This window comes from Mya arenaria, chromosome 7 (assembly GCF_026914265.1).
Source record: "Mya arenaria isolate MELC-2E11 chromosome 7, ASM2691426v1".
In the NCBI taxonomy this organism is placed as follows: Eukaryota; Metazoa; Mollusca; class Bivalvia; order Myida; family Myidae; genus Mya; species Mya arenaria.
The window spans coordinates 11,533,228-11,557,717 of record NC_069128.1 but is presented as its reverse complement, the minus strand read 5'-3'; the positions used below and the strand labels follow the sequence as shown (position 1 = coordinate 11,557,717).

General features: G+C 35.1%; 1 protein-coding gene across 3 annotated transcripts in view; it reads left to right on the top strand.

The window, feature by feature from the left end:
* LOC128239889 (innexin unc-9-like) overlaps positions 1–24,490 on the top strand; it is a 109,767-nt gene that overhangs the window by 41,778 nt on the left and 43,499 nt on the right. Inside the window, exon 1 of one of the 3 annotated variants that reach the window (XM_052956334.1) lies at positions 18,028–18,349. The exons of the other annotated variants lie outside the window; for them this stretch is intronic. Within the exon in view, the coding sequence (XP_052812294.1) occupies positions 18,315–18,349 (35 nt within the window). The 5' untranslated portion in view covers positions 18,028–18,314. Of the gene's footprint in view, positions 1–18,027; positions 18,350–24,490 lie in introns of those variants that run through there. 3 annotated transcript variants of the gene reach the window in all.

Here is a 24,490-nt window from a genome sequence, read left to right as displayed (position 1 = left end):
CATATAATTTAATGTCTATGATACCTATCATCTCAAGACGTTTTAAGCGTTGTGTGATGCCCAAAATTGCTGAATAATTTGCTTAAACACAACTGCCCATAGACTATTATGTCTAGAATAGATAACAAGTAGAGCTTAAAACCGTCTTGTGATGCCCGTTTCTTGTTTGGGAAATTTGCTATATATTTTGCCTAAAACACAACTGGCCAAAACTGTCTGGGATAGCTTGCATACAGAGGTTTAAAACGTTTCGTGACGCCCTGTATCTTGTGTTGGGAAGACCACTCCAAGAGTATAGCTCTTCACAAACCATCATTACAAATAACAATTTTTACCAAGTCTGGTAATCAATATTAAGAGTATATTGGAATTATCTTGGCGGAAGAGCGATGGTAAAAACTATCGGTTTTATTCTGGCAAAGGGCGGTTAACTATCGTTTTGTAAAGATTCTGGTAAACTTGGAATTGCTTCCCCTGAATTTATGTGTCTGACAGGGTTGAAGCTACTGGTCTAATAATTTGCTCAACTCATTTGTTATTGTATGCGTAGGTTGATGTTTTTCGAAAAAAATAGAAATATTATTGAACTCGTTATGTGTCGGAAACAGAGAAATCTACTGTATTGCATGTCACCGTTATTTACAAATGGTGGCAATCTCATTATACAGTCGAACCCCGTTGAATCGAACTACAAGGGACCGGCGAAAATACCTCGAGCCTCAGGGAGTTCGAGCCAAGCGGGAATTCTTACATTCACTTTAAAGAAATCGGTCCTTTATATCCAGTTCGAGCCAAAGAGAAATCAAGCCAAGCGAGTTTGAGCTAACGGGGTTCGACTGTAGCTATTTTTGATGCGTGTTTTGTCTATTTGTGGTGTTTGTATTTCGTTTGCGGTATTAATACGTTTGTTTCTCTTGTTAATAACCGTTTAAGCCCTTGTCTCGTGCTTCTAAACAGGATTTTGCTAGTAAACGTGCGACTCCTGGGTTCGTCCCTGTAGATTTCATTGTATTATTTCACCATCACAAACAATATTAATTTGAATACATTGAACTCTTCGTTTCGAGTTAGGCTTTGTATGAATCAAATGAATTTGTAACAAATATGATTCTCATATATATGATCCTTTATATACATTTAAAAAGTACAGTCGAACCCCGTTGGCTCGAACTCCCAGGTACCGGCGAAAATACATCGAGCAACGGGATATTCCATCCATCGGAAATGCTTATCTTTAGTATAAAGAAATCGGTCATTTAGGTCCAGTTCGAGCCAACGGGGAATTCGAGCCAAGCGATTTCGAGCCAACGGGGTTCGTCTGTATTGAAGTTTCCTTTATTCTTAAAGTGTCGCTCAAACTGTGCTTGTGTTGTATGTTTCATGTCTGTCATAGAACAGATGCAAAATGCCAACCAGACCTAAACTGTTGTCTGTCTCCTTTTCGCGTAGTTTGTGCCCCCGGGGGATCACCGACCAAAATGTAGCATTTGATGTGGCCGATGTAAAAATAAACATTGCATTGTACCCGGCATTGGCATAATGGTATCGTTTGATGCCTGGGAGCACCACATACTCATTTGAAAGGGTATTGCTATATAGTCGAAACCCATTGGCTCGATATCGTTTGGCTCGATTTCCTCGTTGGCTCGAACTTGCTCTAAAGGACCGATTTTTTTTTAATCTATGTAACTATGTAAGCATACCCGCTTGGCTCGATATTCGCGAGGCTCGAAGTATTTTGGCTCGGTCCTGGGATATCTAGCCAAGAGTTTCGACTGTATGTTATATTTAACATATTATTATCAGGGGCGGATCCAGGATTTGACCATGAAATGGGTGTGATATAGGGAAGCAGGCTTTTGACTTGAGCCCCTCCATCAGAACCGAAATTAATGTAGTTTGAAGTGTTGGTAGGGTGGTTTGGGGTACTCACCCATGAAAATTAAAACATTTTCTAGTCCGAAATGGTGCATTTTGGGCGTATTTTATTGCCCTTTTCTCCTGTACTGAAATAAAAGAGGTAACCTTGGGTGATTTAAGGCGGGGCGACGGGTACCCGACCACCTCACCCCCGCTGGCTCAGCTAATGATTATAGTTCATACCGCGGGCTTTGTGCAATATATTTATAACTCAATCTAGGAAAGAAGGTGTTACAAATGTCATGTATTAAGCCTTCGATATGTTTTTGAATCATTTACTGTTTTCATGACGTCACTTCTCCTAAGTGAATCGCCCACTTCGGTTAAGACAGTTGAACAACGACGGATCCGGACAATAAATATCTAATCACAAAAATACCATCTCCCCACACATTGCGTGTAAATGCATTTATTCGAGCAGGGTACATTTGACGGCGCTTTGTCATCATATAAGAACCGGTGTTCCAACTTTTGCGTGATCCACATTATAAGGTATTTCTAATTTGTTTCCATAGAAACGCGACATGTGGAAACAAATAGGTCGATTGAAATCGTGACAGTGAATCTGTTAATAGAAGTACGAAATCTTTAAACAAAGCAATTAAAAAAAAACTGGTTGTTTATATTCTTTTTGTTTTGACGTCATCTTGGAACTTGCTAGTTACTTTAAGAAGATTTTTGCGTGCTCTTAAATCAGAACATTTACGGAGGAACTATATGCGGGAAATCAAATTTTGTTATCACACTCTCTTAATTGCGAGTATGGATTAACTTTTAGAAGAAAAAAAACAGGGATGGAATTTTTTTTGGGTGATTTAAAAGTTGTTTTAAAGACATATATGCGTCAAAGGAACGCCGTTGTTTAAAGATATATGTACGTCAAAGGAAAGCCGTTGTTTAAAGACATAAATACGTTAAAGGAACGCCGTTGTTTAAAGATATATATACGTCAAAGGAACGCCGTTGTTTCAAGGTATATATACGTCAAAGGAAAGCCGTTGTTTAAAGATATATATACGTCAAAGGAACGCCGTTGTTTAAAGATATATATACGTCAAAGGAAAGCCGTTGTTTAAAGATATGTATACGTCAAAGGAACGCCGTTGTTTAAAGATATATATACGTCAACGGAACGCCGTTGTTTAAAGATATGTATACGTCAAAGGAACGCCGTTGTTTAAATACCTATATACGTGAAAGGAACGCCGTTGTTTAAAGATATATATACGTCAACGGAACGCCGTTGTTTAAAGATATGTATACGTCAACGGAACGCCGTTGTTTAAATACCTATATACAAGAAAGGAAAGCCGTTGTTTAAATACCTATATACGTGAAAGGAAAGCCGTTGTTTAAATACCTATATACGTGAAAGGAAAGCCGTTATTTAAAGATATATATACATCAAAGGATTACCATGGTTTTGTTCTTAAAGAACATGTGGAGTTATTATGTAAATAACACTAACTCTTAAACTAGTCATTAAGAACAGAAGGACTTCACTTGCAATCGGTTTTGACTACGGAAATATCGATGACCTTGGAATTTGCATCGAAACGGATGTTTTAAAATTATGTTAATGAACATTAAAAAGCTAATTACATGTTTGGTAATGCACGTGTAAAAGTGACACTACGACACAAAGTTGGTGTGAAAATATGAATGCAGAAAAACACACATTTTATGACTAAAAAAGCAGAAAGGATGTTAACAAAATAATCATATTTCAATTGTTATGCACTTAGAAGGGACTGTTACAAAACTTACGACTTTGTGATTCGTGATTCTGTTGTAGTAAATACACAAGTATTTAGAGTGAACTTGGTTTAAAAGCTATCAGGATGTTACACAGATTACACCACCATCATCCCGTGTAAGTTTGAGTGTTGTCTCAGAGTGTTTGTAGCAGATTTTCACAAGGTAAAGCCTGGTTATTAGAATCACGTACGTCGTTGTTCGGGAGGTCGCGAGGGCGGCGCCACACTTACCTATGGTATCGAATAATTTGAGTTAGTTTTGACATATGGTGATTAAACTTGGTGTTTAGGAAGAGTTTATCGGGACACAAATTCTTAGGAATGCGTTTGGGGCTCCTAGTTCTTATTCGAAGAGCACTTTCATAATTAGTAAATTCATCTTTTTTTCAATATTCCTTCTGGGCCTAATTTTAATAGCGGAAACACGCCTTTGTTCAAATCAATATTACAGTGGAAACTACAGAGATGATTTGTTCATCTGCCCGCGTCCATTGAGTGCATTATGGTTTGACCCCGCTGTGACGCAATCACGACTAAAATTGTATGTTGTTAAAGTGTGACATGAGAAGTGACAGCAATTTGCAGTCGAATCCAAACATTGAAAAAGACGTAAAGAAACAGAGTTAGATAGAAGAGATCTGTTGGCGATATCCTAGCTCTTTGCGAAGAGACCTCTTGGTTTGTATCTTGCTCGGTGTTAAGCGCCGATACACGGGATACAACTTTCCTGGGTTGAACCAGTAAAAGTTCCACCACTACCGGGACAAGCCCAGGCCCCAATATCACGAAAATACATTTGTCAGATCTCAACCTCAGTCACAACTCATTTTACCATATAACTTTAAAAGTTACTAATTGTGATACATCCGAGGTTGTTATCGATGGATAATGGCCAGATGGCCAGATTGATGCTTAAAGCTGCCCTCTCACAGATTGAACGTTTTGACAACTTTTTATTTTTTTTTGTCTTGGAACGAGCAGATTTTTTGTCTAAATATCTGAAAACCAATGATAAAAGACTGATGACAAAAGATTAGATCGCAGATGTTCATATTTCCTCTCCAAAATTGATGTTTTATGCAATTTTCTTAAACCGTTAGTAACGGTTTAAGCCATAAAACATTAAATTTGAAATGGAAACATGAAAATCTGCGATCTGATCTTTTGTCAACAGTCTTTCATGACTGGTTAGCAGATATTTACGCAAAAAATTGCTAATTCCAAGACAAAACATACAAAAGTTGAACAAACGGTAAATCTGTGAGAGGGCAGCTTTAAAGTGACACACTCAAAATCAATACATACCCATGTATAACAAACATCAATTTTGACTGATAAACCTTTAACTACTTACTAAATAATGCATTGATGGAAAATATTAATTACTGATAACAAGATTATAACAGTGTATATAATAGCAGAAAGCGCAAAAATATTAAATGATTGGTGAATGCTTAAAGATTTACTGTGATCTACTATAGTCTTCTTAGGTAGAAATACCGTGTTTTATACACATTTCTTTCAAATTAAACTCGGTATTCTTCATAAGAACCATTGTTTTCGACATTTATTCATCCTTTTTGGAATATTAAAACAATATTATTTATTGTTATAAATCTTTTTGGGAGTAAGAGTGCATCTTGAACGTACAAAACAACACAAATAGGCAACCCATGCATTAAAACATATTCGTTAAAAAAGGCTGGGAAAACATGCGATAAACAGTCCGCGGAACAAAAATCCATTTTAGGTTAAACTGATATTACCGTTATATGCCCAGTTGCTAAAACCTTAACGCCAACCTTTGGCAGAAATCACCGGGTCACAGCCTCACTCAGACACTCAAAAAGGCGTCGGACCTAAAGTGAAGCTGACTTTTATAACATAACATAACATAACATAACATAACATAACATAACATAAAGTTTATTCTGATGTAAGCATGTACAGCTTATTATCAATTACACAATTTTTCAAATATACATGTATGTAAATGGTATACAGTCAAACAATAGCATAGATAATGATACAAACACAGAAAAACAAAATAATAAGTTAATTGACACGAGAGTGTATAATACAAAATATAACATGTCACACAGGAATGTTGATAGCAGAGTTTCTTACTTTATTTGCCTTTATCAAATAAGTTGCTATTTTGTGTAGTAAGTGTTTTTTCGTTGTATTCAGCATGTTTACAAATTTGAACATATTCGGTCTTCTCCGATAATATAAACGTGTGCCCATGAACCATTAACAAAGTGTTTAACCTTACAGCTAATGTATTTCCATCGTATCTAATAGAATAGCAAGCCCATCCGTTTACAAAACGGTAACAGCGGTATATCAAGACGATGTCAGCACAATCTTAATTGTATAAGTTTAAATATTTATAGCTAATGGATTTCCAACTGCTCTCTTTCCCAAAAATATGTATGCATTTTTATGATCAATTATGTATAACGAAAACAACCTAAACTAAATGTGATGGTGGCCTTGGCAGTCAACATGTTATAACTGATAATGTATGCGTTGGAACAGAAAAAAACAACACACACACTACAGTGTAATATTGTGTCTCTGTTGAGAGCACACTTCACTAGATTGGTGAGGAAACGAAATTAGATTTTTGATTGTCTTTTAGGGGCATAATTGGATTTTTATACTCCGCATTATAACCGCGAGGCCTGATTCGGATCTCAATGTCATTATCAAGCCGAGAATCAATGGATATATGAGCAATGGTCAGGGTGTTTGTGATCGTCGAAAGTCGTACTCGGTTTTGATTACTGCTTCTGGGATATCTCTGGGAGTTTATTTTTTAGGTTTTGTATTGTTTTGATATTTACTGAGCTGGATATTAACTTTGAAAAGTGAACTGAGATCACTCTTTACCATAATTAATTCGTTTTACATGCATACTGATATGCGCTGAAACAAATCAATTAAGAAGCGGACCAGCTAAGTCTAAATTGATTTCATTTTTAATTTGCAATAGTTAGCAACAATTTATGGAAGACTCTTGTCACACAAACCAGTTTGGTGAACTATGCCTACATTTTTGGAAATTCATGAAATACACATACTGACATACGCTGAAAAAAAAATATTAAGAAGCGGACAAATCTAAATTGATTTATTTTTTAATTAGCATCAATGAGCAATAGTTTATGGAAGACACTTGTGACACAAACCAGTTCGTTGAACTATTCCTAAATTCTTGGATATTCATGAAATCAAACACACTGATATACGTTAAAAAACACAATTTAGGTACGGACAGTGTTCTTTAAGGTAGAAGAGTAACAAACGACAAGATAAGGACATAAATTCACGCATTGATCCACCAACAATTGGCGTCGTTGCTATCCGCCCTGGCGGTTTCCGTCCTAATGAACATCCGGTAAATGGTCATAACTCTTCAAGGCTTTGGTCGGATATTTCTCTCGGACCGGTGATTACTGGTGAATCAATCGATCTGTTTGTGATGTCGACATCATAATGAACTTGTTTTTTTACGGCAAAGCTGCTCCTGAATTGATGATAATTCATTAACTTATTCTCTGAACAAAAATCGCTAACATCTAACTCGTTAATAATACATTTAGTCATATGCACGAAGGTTAACTATGTCACCTGATTTGTATTCTAAGTTATTGATGTAACTAGCTGTGAACTTAATGATAAATCTAGGAGACCTCGAATTTCAGATATTAAATATTTCACACTTAAAGTATATATTTTAACCAGTTGACAAGGATAAGAATATGTTGATGTAATGGAATATGGTATTATTGAAGAAAAAATCTCTATCAGAATTCGTTCAATATAATTTGGAAAAATTGTTTCCAGAATATTTATCAAGTTTCAGACGTATTTTGTAATGGGGTTTCACAGAAAAGCCATTAATAATTACTGAAATCTTCAATTGGATATGTTGTGAAAGGTGCCCGTATTTGGAAAGATTTGGGGATGATTTGATGACTTGTTGTCAAGACTCAATTTATTATTCTAGCGGTTATTTCCATTGCTGTGAATTGTAAACAGACATAGACTATATCGAGTGGATAGCCGGAATCTGTAAACAACGTTTTGAAAACAAGTTTGTCTTTGCTTAAAATACATAAAAACAACAAGTTTAACTTCTGATAACGTTTATTTATGTGTCGATGAAAATAGTTCTCATTGTGAAGTGATTAAAGGTGCATATTGTTAAAGCTTTTGGCTGATTGTATAGCGCGATTCTGATGTTGAGACCTTCGGATCACTGAACGGTGATACCCAACTACTAACTTGTAATTCAAATATTATGAATGCTGGTGCAGTTAGGGTGAACTACAAGCTGAATACCGATATACAAGCTTGTAATTGGCGAACTACAAGTTAAATTACGATGTACAATGTACAAGCCGATCTACAAGCTGAATACCCAACTACGAGCTTGTAATTGGCGAACTACAAGTTGAATTACTATGTACAATATACAAGCCGAACTACAAGCTGAATACCAAACTACAAGCTTGTAATTGGCGAACTACAAGTTGAACTACGATGAACAATGTACAAGCCAACTTCACATACCTCTACGGCTGACACGTGATACACCCTGTTTGTAAGCTCAGTGTTTTTGAAACCGAGAAAACCTAGTTTCCGGAAAATGCTCGGATTCGCTACTTCGAGTAAAACCGACACGTTTACATCACCATAGTTTAATTCATTGACGTGTGATACGTAATTGAAGACATTCTCTTGACAATTCTACAGCGTGAATTAAAACTACTTATAAAGATCTTGGCCCGCTTGACCTTTGGCAATGTTGGACCCTGCTTGACCTTTGATATTTTGGGTTGACCAACTTCCGGCGGAAGTAAATGAGTTCTCTACGAGGTGCTCATTACTCAGGAGGTTTAATGACGAAAATATTGTGAGTATAGATTTTAGTATTTTTTTTTGTATATATTTTTTTATCACCAAGATGATTCTGACCATACAAAGCGGTGACTGCTAAATTAATTATAGAAAACCCCAGTTGTTATCACCCTAGACATTGTTTTCCTTGAATTCCACATCACAAGCATTAGGGAATTTGGTGAAATATAATCACAAGGAGTTGGCTAGACATCGAACATAATGTGTTCAACACATAAGTTCAAAAGGGCAATGCAGTGAGAGATTTTCAAAATAAAGTCGAATCCTGATTTTCTTCCAAATCTAATTGAGTTGGAACTTTAGGGAAAAACTTTAAAATAAAGGGTTACTTTTTTCAGTGTTGATTTATTTGTCAACATTCATATATCCACAAAACAAACAGAAAGGGATATTTTAAAACCAAAAAAGGTATCGTAGTTTTATCAATAGTTCAATCACATAGTATTACATTTATTGTAACTTTGTAAGGCAGTTCATTTCTGTAATTCTTAGTCCGTTTCATCGTCTGCGTACTGCGTTCCATGAAATCATTCACCAACAAGGAGTGTTTATAATGTTACTATATATAGCTAATTTCCTGGTAGTTGTGTCTTGTTTATTAACGTGAATGTCTTTACGGTTCGTTAAAGCATTACTCTTCACTGCACCTATATTTTTAAGATCAGGTTTTCCGGTTGTTAATTCGAGTTCCCTAGGTTCTGGTAAAAACCATGTTCTGCAGGGATTGCTTTTGCTTGTCTAAGGCATTTAACACATCCATAAACTGCTGTATTTGGTTTTACTCTGTTGGCTGACAACGCGGCTGTTTATAGCGATTTTATATTAAATGGATGAAGACTTGTATCGGAGATATTGAATAACGCCACCAAACCAGTTATCTCTCTTTACCAAAGCACCGCAAGTTTCAGACATCGCGTTGAAGCACAGCTCCACTGGGCCTGATATTTTGTGATTAAACAATTTGTGACATCGATATGTCGATGCCTATGGTTTTAATATTTTAACAATGATGAATGGGTTATAAATAAGTATTTAAAGTTCCATCATACGCCATGCTTAATGCAGTATGATTGAGTGATTTCGAAGTAGGGAATGTTATCATTTATCTTCAAGAATTTCCCTGGAGAAAATTACTAGTTTATTTTTTTATCATTATATTTATTTTCTTAGCTTATAACCATGGTATGATTTCGAAACATCAGATTGTTTTATATATTTGATAACATCGAACGCTTCAACAAATGTTGATAGTCGCTCAAATGTTGTCTTTGATGACCGCAACTGTGAATATCGTGAGTTACGCAATTAAGCAAATTAGTTTATTATGACTTGTTGATGGTTATGATCACGTGATGTTTCCTTTGTATTCGATAAAGGTTTAGATATTCTCCAACTGTTGTAAAATCACTCCTTGTTGGCGAATGGTAAAGGCTTCAGTTTCCTTCTCTTTTTCTTGACTGTACGGCGTTGGCTCGCTCCCATCAAAATACTTATTTTTACTTTTTTTCTCCATTTTGGGTATCAAAGAGTAAAATAATTATAAAATATAAAGTGTTTTCAGATGCATTAACAGAAAACAATTATCCAAAAAACAAGAGTGAGTTCCCTTTAAATAGTAATGTTTCTGCATAAAACATGACAATCCATATCGTCTATGCGTACAACAATAAACAGTAGATCCAGACGCAATAACATGAAACGTTTCATAACATAAAATAAAAGTAATCTCCATAAATATAATGACTTCTCCTATTCTAAATATAGATTTGACGTCATATCAAAGATATTTGTTTATGTTCCGGTTTGCTATAAATGGAGGAAACGCCGCAGACTGGCAGATGGTAGATTACTGATGAAGCCCGTATTGCCACGAAATCAATATTCTGTTTCATTTGGAAATCCATGATTGTCTTGGCTAACATTTGAGCATTGCACGAAATATCTAACCAGCGTAAGTGGAATTGGTTTCGGAGCATTTTCGGATCATTGCACGAAATATCTAACCATATTTAATGGAAATTGTTTGGACCACCGCCCGACATATCTAACTGAAAATCACAGCTAGGCTGTCGTTTATATAATTGAATACAATTCTTTTTGTAATAGGTAGTGTTTTGTTTGGTTTTCTGAACGCTAAAGTCGGCAGGCCGGGCGCAACTACTCTAGTGTTCAGCGCGAAATTCTTGTCGAATGCCTCTTTATTAGTCATTGTCCATGCGCTAACCTTAAAAACCGCCGATAAGATTGCAGGAAAGGTTTAGATTGTATCATTTGAAAAAGCTCAGTCTTCCTAAACTCCATTAAGCAGATCCCAACCGTCAAATTTCCATTAAGTTACAAAAATATTTTTCAACTTTTTATTTAGTCATTAATTATTTTCATTAAATGCATAAGCCTGAACTCTTACAACAGTAATAGAACAAAATAGCATTAAAACAGTAAGTAATAAAAATAATTATCCGTGAATTAATACAATTGGGATACCACTCTTACTAATAAATGCAGAGTTAATTGTACTGCAGATGGTCACCGGAAAATCTTTATAAATACGAAGGGCGAAATGAGAGATTGTTCATGTATTTATTTCATACATAAGGAGAGGTATGCCATTCCATAGGCTGGGCTGGAAATGTAGGCTATATTCTAGGTATGATTAATTAAAACTCCAGTGCGTGTGTATTCCATTCAATAACCCTTATGTGTATTTACAATTACTCTTCGCTTAAGTGTTTTTACTTAAGTCTTTATTTGATGGTGGGTTTTGAATGGAGCGCATGAAACAAGCGTAATCGATATATCTGACAAAGTGTTTGCTTTCTTAACACCGAGTTTCTAAATATTGAAACAATTTGTGAGTGTTCATAGGCTGGGCTTCCGTTATACCAGGTTCTAAATGAATTATATTGATCCCTGGGTCATGATTCTAGTAAATACTATTATGCGCTGTTTAACTTGGTAATTAATATGGCCAAGGGTTACGTATGGATATTACTTAAAGCTGCACTCTCACAGATTGACCGGTTTGAAAACTTCTTTCTTTTATGTCTTGGAATGAGCCATTCTTTGCCTAAATGTTTGGAAACCAGTCATATAAGACTGCTGACAAAAGATAATGTCGAAGTTGTTCATAGTTATATTTGGAATTTGATGTGTTATGGCTAAAAACGTTTCAAACGCTTGAAGAAAAATGAATATTTCTTCAGTTTTCCTGATAATTGAGATTTGTTCTATTTTTAATTATCTCATGTAACAAACTTGAAGACAATGATGCCAAATCAGCTGATTATGAGAAAAATAAGATCTAAAATGTGAATATTGTCAATTTGTGAGAGTGCAGCTTTAAATGTTTTGTCTATAGCCTATCTCCATAGTGACCAGGTATCGGTTTCATTCAATAAGGGTTAATGCACATATTCATTCCTTGAAATATTATATATTTTCATTCAGTAAAGGTTTAGTTTACGAGGTAGACTTTAAAGCGACTAATGGAAATGTATTTTGAGTTTTTATTGATGTTTTTGTTCTGTGGGCGTTTGGGCCCTTGCCTTGTGCCCCTAATCAGGCTTTATGTATGAATTATTGACCTATGGGGCTGTCCCTGTAATTTTCACTGTATTATTCCCTATTAATTCTTCATAGCTATTTGATTTTTTGATACAGTTTGTGTGCTCTCGGTTTAGTTTAATTTAAACATATTTATTTTACAACGACTGTTAAACAATTAATTACAACATTCTATTGATCACTCTCGTTGGCACGATTTTACGCGAGAATGTGCTCTGTATGTGGGGGAAACCTGAGTACCCGGATAAAAACCACTTGTCCGGCTTGGTGACCACAAACCACACTCTCGTTGGCACGATTTTACGCAAGAGTGCAGTCTTGTGTTGTGATGGAAACCGTAGAACCCGGAGAAAACCAAGCTTGTTCAGCTTGGTTACCAAAACCAAACCAACAGGCACCCAGGCCGGGAATTAAACCAGGTCGCCTTGGTGAGAACCGAGTGCACTAACCACTGCGCTTACCGGACAACCGCTCTCTGTTCAAACATTTAATGGTGACAAATACAAGTACATGTATATCTTACAGCAAAAGGATATTTCTTGAATTTATTATTTATGAATGTATTAGTATCAAAGAGTATAAAATCTCAAGCTAATGGCCGTAAAACATGTCGTAGGGAAGGGTAAAATGAACCCAAGGGGAGGCATTGAATAGTCGTGTATGAGGACAAGGATTGTAGAAATCCTGTGAACTTCAATGAGTACTCTCTTTGGCGTATGCTATTGCACCAAATTGCCTGCTTAAGTGCAGATATGTCTCCCAAGGGTGACTCCGGTTTATATGGACATCTCCTAGGGTAAAGCATTCGTTGTAACCTTGGCAAAACTTATGTTATACCAGTCTACGAGAACGTCAGGGAATACACCCAGTCGGAGTAACATTATGTTTAGTTTATCTGCACCATGGCGAAATCGATTAGGGTTTATAAATGGAATATTAAATATACTTTAGATATTTTAAGTTTAATTGCACTAGGTCAGTAGGTTTTTCACGACTAGCATAATTTAAATACTCCAATGCAAAAAATATGTCATTTTACGATGACTAGATTAAAACAGTGCAAACTGTCTTAGATATGTGTATGCCGAATTACTCTTCGGCCACTTTGCAGTCTCTATTCAACAATTATTTCCCATTACACATAAACTTTTCATCAAGCATTAAGAGTTAGATAGAGATTTAAACACACCTGTCTTTGCCCAATAAACCTGGACATTTTTTTTATTTCAAATATATATTGTAAGTTGAACCCATGTATATCCACAATGTCCCTGCCAACATTGTCCCCATGTTTTATTACACAGACGATATTCAATCAAGTATTAAAAGTTTATTGTAAATTCAAATCACAGGGCCAATAATCCTGGACATAAATTTGTTTCAAATACCTATATTAGATTTTAATATGTCTACAACATACATCTCATCTCAGCTAGCATTGTCCCCATCTTTACGTTACACGAGTGCAATGTCTGCTTTTTCATACGATACACGTATTTAAAGTATGCACTAATATTTAAAAAAAGCACAGACATGACAGATAGCCTTCGCCATTTATACTAGTATACATGCAATTGTCCTACGCAGTAAAATGTCTCTTTTTCCATCACACAATAATAAATTTGATACAGAGCCGCAAACCTATGCAATGTCTACTTCATTTTACGATAAACATATTACAAGTATGCAAAGTTGCTTCCATAAAACACAGGAAACTACTGACCCAAACCCAGTAAGCTAAAAGTCTAAAACTTAACAAAATACAAGCTTAGTGCAAAACAAACATTTGTTCTGGCTTCTTTTTTATGTTTTCTAAACATTAAAGTTATGGCGTAACCCCAATACCAAAGTCAACCAGAATCAACTGACAACGATGACCCAATTAAATGACTCGGCTATCACATGACCGTGATGACGACGATTGGTTCTAATTTTAGCATCGGTTTCACATTGTTTATTTAGTTGAATCCAATTGCAGTCAGGTTGAAAATAAATTTGAATAAATAAAACAATAATTAATTCCAAACTTGATATCTGCTAGATTTCTAATCATTCAAAATAGAAAAAAAAATACAGCAAAATAAACTTTACATTTGTGATGTCAAATGTAGGTCTTGTGGGTATTTTCTGAAAATCTTGTTATCACGTGATTATGTTATGAACACAACTATGACCTAATTAAGGAAGTTTTATAATCGGATTTATTATAAAGGTTAAACACATATCTATTAAGCGTTTTTGGTTTTGTAAATGTGGTTGTGAACTACATTTTTCTTCATTTACCTGATTATAAACTTGTAGTTATTTTGTCTGTACAATGCATACAAGTGAAAAACAACGTGACATAAAAGTGTCACGAATTCTGGTTGGTTTTGGATACGGTGTTCTCATCAGCGAACACGTCCCAAAAGGTAATATATAACGTGTTCGCTGAAGTTCTTTAGCTAAACAAACACTAAGTTCTGATATCGGAAATGGTTTATTTATGTATTGAGAAGACCATAATAAAATATGAAACCTACATCATTCACCTAAACAGTGTCCATACATTTTTCATTACAATCGGTTACCCTCTGTTTCCATAACACAGCCGATATTTTGCGACAGCGCTGTAAACATATATATACTTCACTACGACATACATGTAAATTACTTAAAACTTCAACACCTCTACCCTGCCCATTCAATCTTTCATTGAAATCCTTTTCCCCCCTGTTCCTATTACACAGGAGATATTTCGCGACAGTGCCGCCAGCCCAGCAGCCGTTAAGGGAAACTGTCACTATGTCGGCTCATCAATAGCTTAATAGATTTTTCCTTCTTTTCTCCTGGCGTCCATTTAGCTTCGTTTTTCTGTGCAGCGTTAGAGTGAGTCGTTAGCAGAGGTTTTTCGCAGTTTTATATTGTTGCCTGTTGGTTAATTTTATTCATCACTTTTATCACTAATTGGAACTTAGAATTTGGTGTTTAGTGTTGTTATTGTTTTACGGGAAGGCGGACTCAGGTTTGTGGCAAGATGTGTGTTGTGTTTGAACTAATGAAAACACGTAATCAATACGAGATCTGTATTTCATAACGATATGCTTCTGATAGCAATTTAAGCATTGTGAATCTAGTTATTAGAAAAAGCCAACGACGAAAAACAGTTTTTAATGTATAAATGAAGTGTTTGAAGATGTGTTTGGAGTTCAAATATTCATAAACTATTATAGAAATATTGAGGAAAAAAGAACAGGTGTGCTTCTGACTAATGTTAACAAATATGGAACATAATTCCATTAGTCCCTGAGCTGAACCCACTTATGGAATGGTGTTTGAGAGATCGTCAAGAATAGCGCTTGTGGGCTAACAAATTCTGTGAAAGGCGTAGGTGAAAGAAAGTGTTTTTTCTTTTGTCCTCTTCTAAGTCGTTGTATATCTTGAGAAAAGATAATTGGTATTGACGCGGAACTATTTCCCCCTCTAATGTTGGTAGAGGAATGCTGTTGTGTCGCTGGACAATAACTCTTTTGGCACTTTAGATCAATTCGATGGGGTGCCTGCAAGAATGCTGTAAGTCCTTCTTTAAATTCCAGTAGTTAATTGAGTCTTGCAGGCACTTCTCGAATTTTGACAGAAGGGTAGCTCCACTCACAAGTACAGGAGTGGCTGCAATACTATCTTAAGTCTTTTGGATAACAGTCTTGCAAGCACTTCTCGAATTGTCACAGAAGGGTAACTTATCTCTGAATTTGATAGGTTCGTGCAAAAACATAGTAAGTCCTTTTTAAATTGCTATATTCTTGCAGGCACTTCTCGAATTGATATCGAAAGGTCATTCGGAATTCTTCGGCCATTTTCAATCGATGGAAAATGGCCGAGTTGTTCCGAATGCCAAAAGGTAACTTCACACTTAAATTGATGGTATACTGTAATACTGGCTTAAGTCATCATAATAAGTAATTTAAGTGCTTTATTGGGCACCATCGAATTGTAACAGAAAGTTACTTAACGCGCAAATCGAGGAGTACGTGCAATGCTGTATTAACTACATGTACATGTGACTGAATTAAATAGTAGTATAATACAGTTATGGGGGCAAGTTTTAGGGTAATCAAAGATACCATAACACTACATATTAGTGAGTCTACAAAATAAGGGGAACAAGTAAGAAAATCTAAATTTCGCAGTGTAAAATCGAAGTGTTCATTACTTAATTATTATTTTTTTCGAATGTAAACAGTTATATTGCCTATTAATTCCCATCGCGAAAATAAATGACTTTTTAATTGATTTAATTGCCACAAGGAACGCGACTCACTTAATTGCTGGTTGGCAACAATTTTATCCGAGAATAAAAATCAATTGCGTTTATTTTAAGGTGGATATACGGCTCTGTTTTTAAAGGTCGGCGCTTTATTTCCAACGTTTAATGTCATGTTTTTCTTTGGCTTAATCAATAGTTGAATGCCGGTATTCAGTATTTTCTATAGCAATATGAAAATTGATCTGGGGATGTTCTTCTTCAGCGCGGATTTATCACTGCTTTATAAAGACTTCCACAGGAAAAAAGCTAAATTAGTTATTAGGCTCTAGAACTGGTAATATGCCTTTATATTGATTAGAACTGTTTAACATTGCCTTAACTGGTAGCAATTTCCTGCTATAAATCTTGTTCTAATTTCGATCATTTTGTTTATGCCTTAAAATAAGCAAAATTATATTAAATAAAGTTACACATTTGAAATAAGGTATAGATAATAATTTAATCCTTATACATGTCTTTAATTCAAACCCATAAAAAAACATATTTATTTCTTTTATCAAAATCACAAACAAACAAGACACACATTTTAAAACAATTCAAAGGTCAGTTATTTTCATTTTCCTCTTCGATCATATTTGTGAATAAACGAAACTTCATTATTTTCAATATTCCCAAGAAGCCCGGACTATAGAAGCTCGGAAGAAAGCAAAACAGCTTGAAAAGACATTTAATATACAAACATATAGAACCCACTGTCCTCCCACGTCTGCATATTTTCATTTACAAATTATTTAATCAAGATAATGCTTTGATTTATAGTCGCTCGATTGAAGCATTGCGGGTGTCAAAATGTCATGTCTATTATTTTGCCATTTTAAGACACGCGTCAGCTTTTATATTTTCTTAAGGAACAGCAGTTTTCAATAGATTTCTCAAGAAAACAAGCAGTTTTAATCGATTAGGCAAAATTGTTATGAGGGAAAATCGAACATGTTGTAATAAAAAACAATAGCAAAAACACGGATTCCGGTTTTGGAAATTAGTTTTTTAAAAACCCTTTTTAAAGAAAAAAAACAACTGCAATACTTAGTTGAGAAATATAAATCTTGCGCTCAGGTAGTGATTATAACATTTTCCAATATGTCAAAATCTTCCTAGGAACTGCTCCATTCTACTGCATCATCTTTCATTAATATTCAGAAATCTGTATTGCAGGTTTTATAAATTTTCTCTATAACAATATAATAACAATATCTAAGTTGTTTATATAATCTAGAAACAGGCGTAGACGCGCTTGCTCCAAGAGAGAGTCTGCTGGGGGAATGGGGGAAGTGATTTTCTTGGGAGAAATTATCCTTATATTTCCTGATTTCTAGCCTCTTGCGCTCATGGTTCTTTTGACTCTGAATCAATGGCGTTGATAAAAACGTATGACTACATTTTTGGACATATATGGGAATTTCAAAGGATTTTTCCAACTTCTTAATTTAGTATTGCCATTTGGAAATTCAGGTTTACAAAGTGTTATTGAAAGTGGACTAAAACCAGTCTCTACGAAAGGTACGTTTTGGTATTGAAAGTGTATGTTTCGCCTAGGCATAAAACATTTCTGTTCATTAGCTGAAAACAGATTAAACTCATTGACAATTTAAGGAGTTGTCTCCTGAAATAAACATACCGGTTAAAATAACATGGTGCTAAAGATGAATAAACACATTGACATAGTAAAGGTACAATTAAGTTAAGCTTCCACTTTTGAAAATGGCGAACCAAGGCAGTAATTGTTTAAGAAACAGTGCAAACAATAAAAGTGATGCCTTGAAATAAACATTGGTGTCTTGTAAGGTCAAACGCTTGCATCACGCAGTTCAAGGTGAAATTTAAAGGTCAAGGTCACAATGACGCACGGATTTCACCATCACCACCATGGCTTGTAAGTATGTTTCTTTATTACACTTATTTTTGGTTTATTTTTTATTTAACATATCCAATACATAAAAAAGCTTGACATGTCATCCAGTGATTGGTAATAGTGTTGATTTTATGGATCCTTGCCGTGTTAAATTGTCATATACCCATCAGGGACAATTTCATATAATTATACCTCACGTGACCTGCTCATTTCAAATTCTTAAACACACATCGTGGGCAATTTCATATTATTATACCACACGTGACCTGCTCATTTTATATTCGCAAATAGACATCATGGAGAATTTCATATAATAATACATCACGTGACTTTCGGGGTTAAATTTGCATACATGAGCAATTTCATACTGCCTCAAACTGATACTACGGTTCTGATCAGTTGACATAATACTGTCACATAGCACGCGCGTCTAAAAATATACATTTGGAGTTTCCCAAGTCTGAGGTGGAAAACGCTTATTAAAATGTGTTGTTTCGGTGTTTGCAACTTTTCCAAACTTTGTCAATGTCATTTTGTTGTATATCAATAGTGTCTTTGTTACATTTTAAGACTTCTATCAATTGTAACCGAAATACTTACATAATAAATTGATTAAAGTTGAAAGTTGTCTAATGTTGAAAGGACTATTTGTAATTTTGTTCGGTATAATAAAATAAATATTGCATTCTACCAAAATAGATTGTCAACATTCGGGTAAAATAAAATAAATACTGTTATTGTGATGTGTAACAATAAGGATGGAGGTGTCGAAATATATTGATTTGTAAAATCCGCACCGCGGAAACGTTTATTTCTCGGAACCCGTTAATAATAGTAACAATTACCAGAAATTCAAAACCATTTATTTACTTTATGCATTTATATGCCATCTATGACCACGTCGCTGGAGAATAATTATCACTGACAAACACAAAATAAAAATACGTCTCTGTAAATAGATTGGCATGCATTACTATTTTAATATTATACTACTGAACACGAAAACGTGGAATTTAAACCCTTCGGGTCCCTTGTTGGCTGAACACTGAGAGTTGAGATAAAAAGAAACTTTTCGAACGACGCTGAGTTATCGTAATTATAGAGGATAAGCAATGTCTTATTCTGAATTAAAACAAACGGGAACTCAATTATAGTTATATAAGTTTTGAGTAATAGTTACATGACATGAAGTTAATTCTCAATTATTAAGAATTCACTTTATGTCATATAACTGACTTAGAATACAACCCCATTGGCTGATACATTGTCAACGCAAAATCTGATGCATGGAGTGTGTATCGAATGATTGGCAGTAGGCGGACTTTTTAACAAGCGCGAAAGTTGAAATTCTTAATGATTAAGTCTACTACTTAATGGTTGCCTTTCTGCAATTTCATTGGCGTAAAATGTAGGTTGTATTCTAAAACCAGTTTGGTTTGTGGTAACCAAGCCCGACAAGTGGGTGTCCTCCGGGTACACTGGTTTCCCTGACATCACAAGACCACACTCTCGCGCTTCATCGTGCTAGCAATAGTGACGTAGTGTAAGTAAATATACCTTTCTGTGCAATCATTGTAAAATAAATTAAGTTTAAATTTAACTAGAAACGTTTAAATGTAGACAACACGCGCAATAAAGATTTCTCAAAATACACAAGAACCTTTCCCACTCTTTAATGACATGACATTAAAATTTATTATTTTGGTCTATTCCCCATAAAGACAAAGATAAGACTTGAGTTCTAGGAAAATTCAGCTATGAACATAATTACAAATGTTTTTGTTTTTTTTCTTTCTTTCAACTACATCTTTAATCCTTAGTTATTGAATTCCTTTTAGATGTTTAAAGGGAGTTGCTCATGTTTTGGGACCAAACATAAGTTTTCCCTATAATGCATCTGAAAACAATTATTTCCTCATTGTTTTAGTTTGTGACATAGAAATTTGCAGAAAAAACAAACAAACAATTTAAGAATAAATGAAACATTTTGGTTCTAGTGGTGTGCGATCTGACGCCGGTAAATTCAAGAACAAGTTAGAAATGCGACGCCTTATCTATTAGGACCTTAAAGAACAATCAAGGGATATTTTGACCTTTTTAGAATACGTCGATAACATCACGTGATAATGCCAATCAACCAATCACGCAACAATGAAATCGCTCAATGCCATTAATAACGCGATTGAAAATTGTTGTCTTCAAAGACGATATTTGAGCCAATAACAACATTTGCTGAAGGGTTCCAGCTGTCAGTATCTTAGTTTTAACACTCCTAATGATTTGCCACACTTAATTTCGTAATAAAAAAGTTCATCTTACAAACCATGAGCGATCCCTTTATTGGACATATTATTAAGACTGTTATTTCTTATCCCGTCCTTGCTTTTGATGACAAAAGGTTGTTCGTAATTTAGTTTGTGTAAGTAGAATCTGAATTTCAAAACCAGAAACAATTGAATAGTGTTTTCGGTCGTTTTTTTTATTTGTTAGCATACAAATAAAAATGCACATATTTGCCAATCAAAGGATAAAGAGAAGGATTGATAAAGAGGGTGATTATTTGTGTCAGTGAAAGAGCATGATATCTTTCACCGAAGAAAACCAAATATCATATTCACTTTTGATGTTCACGAGGACAAATATATTGCAATCTTGCACTCTGAGATTTTTTTCTTTTTGTTATAAGCCGATAAAAGGACAGATATTTGTATATATTGTTCTTCAGGAAAACGCACTAAATTTAATGCGAATGTTACGTCATTTCGGAAATGACATCTTTAAAATTGTGACCCAGTCCTGTGCGCACTGACGTTTGCAAGAGGACTTAAATTTCCAAACAGTGAAAGATATGTTATATACATGTCACTGATAAATTTCTATAAATTAATTGAAGGCATATATAAAGGTACATGCATTTCATTTCAAACTTCACCTGTCAGACTGGCGGACAAAGGATCAGATCCGACGAAAAGTCATCCTTTTAGAGAAATATAATTCAGCCTAGTCAAATGATAGACGGGGGAGGGGGCGTGGGGGGTCTTGAAATTGCTCCATTTTTTTCCAATAAACAGTCTAAATCAAACCGCTAATTTGATAGTTTTTTTTACAGTGGATGTAGTTTATGTCGAAGTTTCTTAGAATCCCTCTCCTTAAATATATTTTTCACAGAAACTGATAGTTTGTTAGTTAATATTCGTCTACAGATAAGGAGACGCTCGACAATAAACACCGGAAATTATGCCCACAGGGGGTGTCCATTTCCCGCGCTTCTTGCGTTTCCCCGAGGTTCTCGTGCAAAGCTCACGGTTAGATGGAGCGCCAACTGTGGCGCTGGCTCGGATTGGTTCTTAATTAACAGTTATGGCAGCTTTAGTAACATCCTGTAGCGTTCAATCGTACCTCTGGGGTTTAAGACGATATACGTGTAAAGACGAGTTCACACACACAGTATAGAAAAATTTCCAGTTGTTAATGACATTAAAAATTGAAAGATAGAACTACTAGAGATTTGAACGAATTAAAATGCTAGGGGGATTTTAAAAAATCAAGTTTATAGATACATATCACTACAATTATGAAAGAAAATATCGGCTAAAGCAAAACAAAACATTAAAAATACTCTCAGCGAATGACAATCAAATTGGTTCTATTGATGTGTTCAGTAGTTCATAAAACAAGGCAACCGGAGCAACTCGGTCATATATGTCATACAGAAAAAGAATTTTATAGATACACATATCACTAATTATGAATGAAACTCAACACATAATGCAAAACAAAATATGATAAAATTTTACCAGCGAATGACAATCAGATTTGTTTTATTGATGTGTTCAGTAGTTCATAAAACAAGGCAATCGGAACAACTCCGTCATATTCGTCATACGACAAGCCAAGGATATATGCCGGAACATTAATATAAACTCAACATGGCGGCGACGCCTACAAAGTTGGTTTATGTTTGTACTTTTTATTAAAGGCCAGACAGACGACATTTTAACTGAACAATAACGGTGCAGCATAGAGTCAGATGTGTATTCTGTAATGGGACTCCTTGAAATTACTACGCGATCTACTTGCAGCGTAGTTAAACGCGTTCAGATTTCTGACATTGTAAAGCGTCCACATACAGCCGAGGTTGTTTTGAAGGAAAATGGCTGAGTTGTGCTGATTAAAAACGAGGCAGTGTTTAAAAACAACTCGGACAACGTTCTATTAATATCGACTTTCTTAGTAACTACTTTCAGACCAACAATCTAAAAAACAATTAATTATCCTGCGGGTAAATTTTACAAACTTCTGACAAGAACTTTATATGTCTGGGTACCAACGGTAAAAGGATTGGTCTGGCTGGACACGATTTGATTGCTTGGGGTTTTATGAGGAGATTTCATTGTTTTCATCAATTTTGTCAGTCCTGCTCTCAGATCACAATATCTTTTCAATTACTTTAAGTTGGGAGCTGGGTAATTCATTGTGTCAATCAAATTTTCAGATTTTTCCGCCGATAGGGGATAGATACTTCATTGAAGTTGAATATATACTTGCTCGGCTACACTTGCATGATCTGAAATTCATAAACAAGTGGGGTTTTTGTAGTTTTACTTACCGCCTGGTATTCAATATTGATCTTAATTGGATCTAAGAATGATGTAGCTAATCGGATTACTTGTTATCAATAACTGACCAATAAAGTGAATGAAGTCAATTATGTATCACCATAAGATTAACTTATTTTTTTATTTAATACCACCCCAGATGTTAAAAAACACCATTAACACATGTATTAGGATAATAACAAATGAACACTGAATTAATAGTACATGTACTAAGACATCTACTTTATCTATATATTGACCGTTTATTGGCAAAATGCGACACCAACTTCAAACTTAGTATGCTTCTTCCGACGTACCATTTTAAAAGCGAAGGTTTATTTTTGGCTACTTAACTTATGTTATTTTAAATGCCTTTTTCTAAAAATTTGAATAATGATTAAATGACGTCTCTAGAGGTAATCTGTCAGGAAGTTTATGAAAAGAGAAAATGATGAAATACTTATTAAATTTACACAAAAAATGGACACCAAGCCCCCATGCCAAAGTATTTCGATTATCCTTTCAGATGTTCCCCAACAGCCGACCACATTGACAGTTTTCTTTCATAAATCTGAACATGAAAATTGATTTGCTCCCCATTTAATATTTCCGCTCCAAGAATAAATTACTTTGTATCTGGTTTTCTTTTATGAGCTGGCCTCATCTGGCACAAAAGCATATGTGACTGTATGTCCTGTTTTTTATGTTCTGCATTGCGGGATTTGAAAACCGGGGCGAACTCGACTCGTGGCTCCCTTAATGTATGTCTACCTTCAATGGTAAGCTGTTGTGATAGGGGACTCTCCGTTGTTCACCGTCAATTGTCCGTAGTCCGTCTTCTACATTTTCCTTCAAACAACTTCTCCTCCTAAACCACTAGGCTACTTGCAACCAAATTTCACAGAAATGTTCATCGGATGGCCCTCTTTCAGATGCCTCAAAATATAATGGTTCCATGTTGAACCATGGCAACCACAAGGAAAAAATTTGAAAATCTTCTCCTTAGACCCTGTTGGCAAGATTTCAAAATACACAATATCCTCAACTTTGATTATAACTATAAAACGGCCTGTAGAAAGTTCGATTCACCTCTATATATGGGGATATACACTCAAATAATGCAAATTTACAAAGAACTTTCGTGAAGCTGTCCCTCTGGATCATCCAATAGACGTTGTTACGTTCATATAACAAAACCAAGGTTACATTTCTTAGCCTATCAAAGATTTTGCTGTTTTTGCTTCTACAAGAGTGAAATCCTTTGCCAAAATGTCAGCGTTGAATTGTTCTACAAAAATCCGTAAAGTTGAAATTTTGGCCAAGGATTGCATCAGTTAAATAAAACAAAAGTCACGTGATTCCGCACCCTAAATAAACATTGTACTTATAAAAAAACATCAGCATCCCAGACCGAAACTTTATCATATGGCTCCGGCAATGGCGTTCTGCATTTATCACAAATATGGCTCTTTGGAGAGGACGAGATAGTTTAGTAGTGGATGCTCATATGCATTACAATTATGGCATGTTTTAGATGCGTGTCACGGCTTTGTGTCTGCGAGCA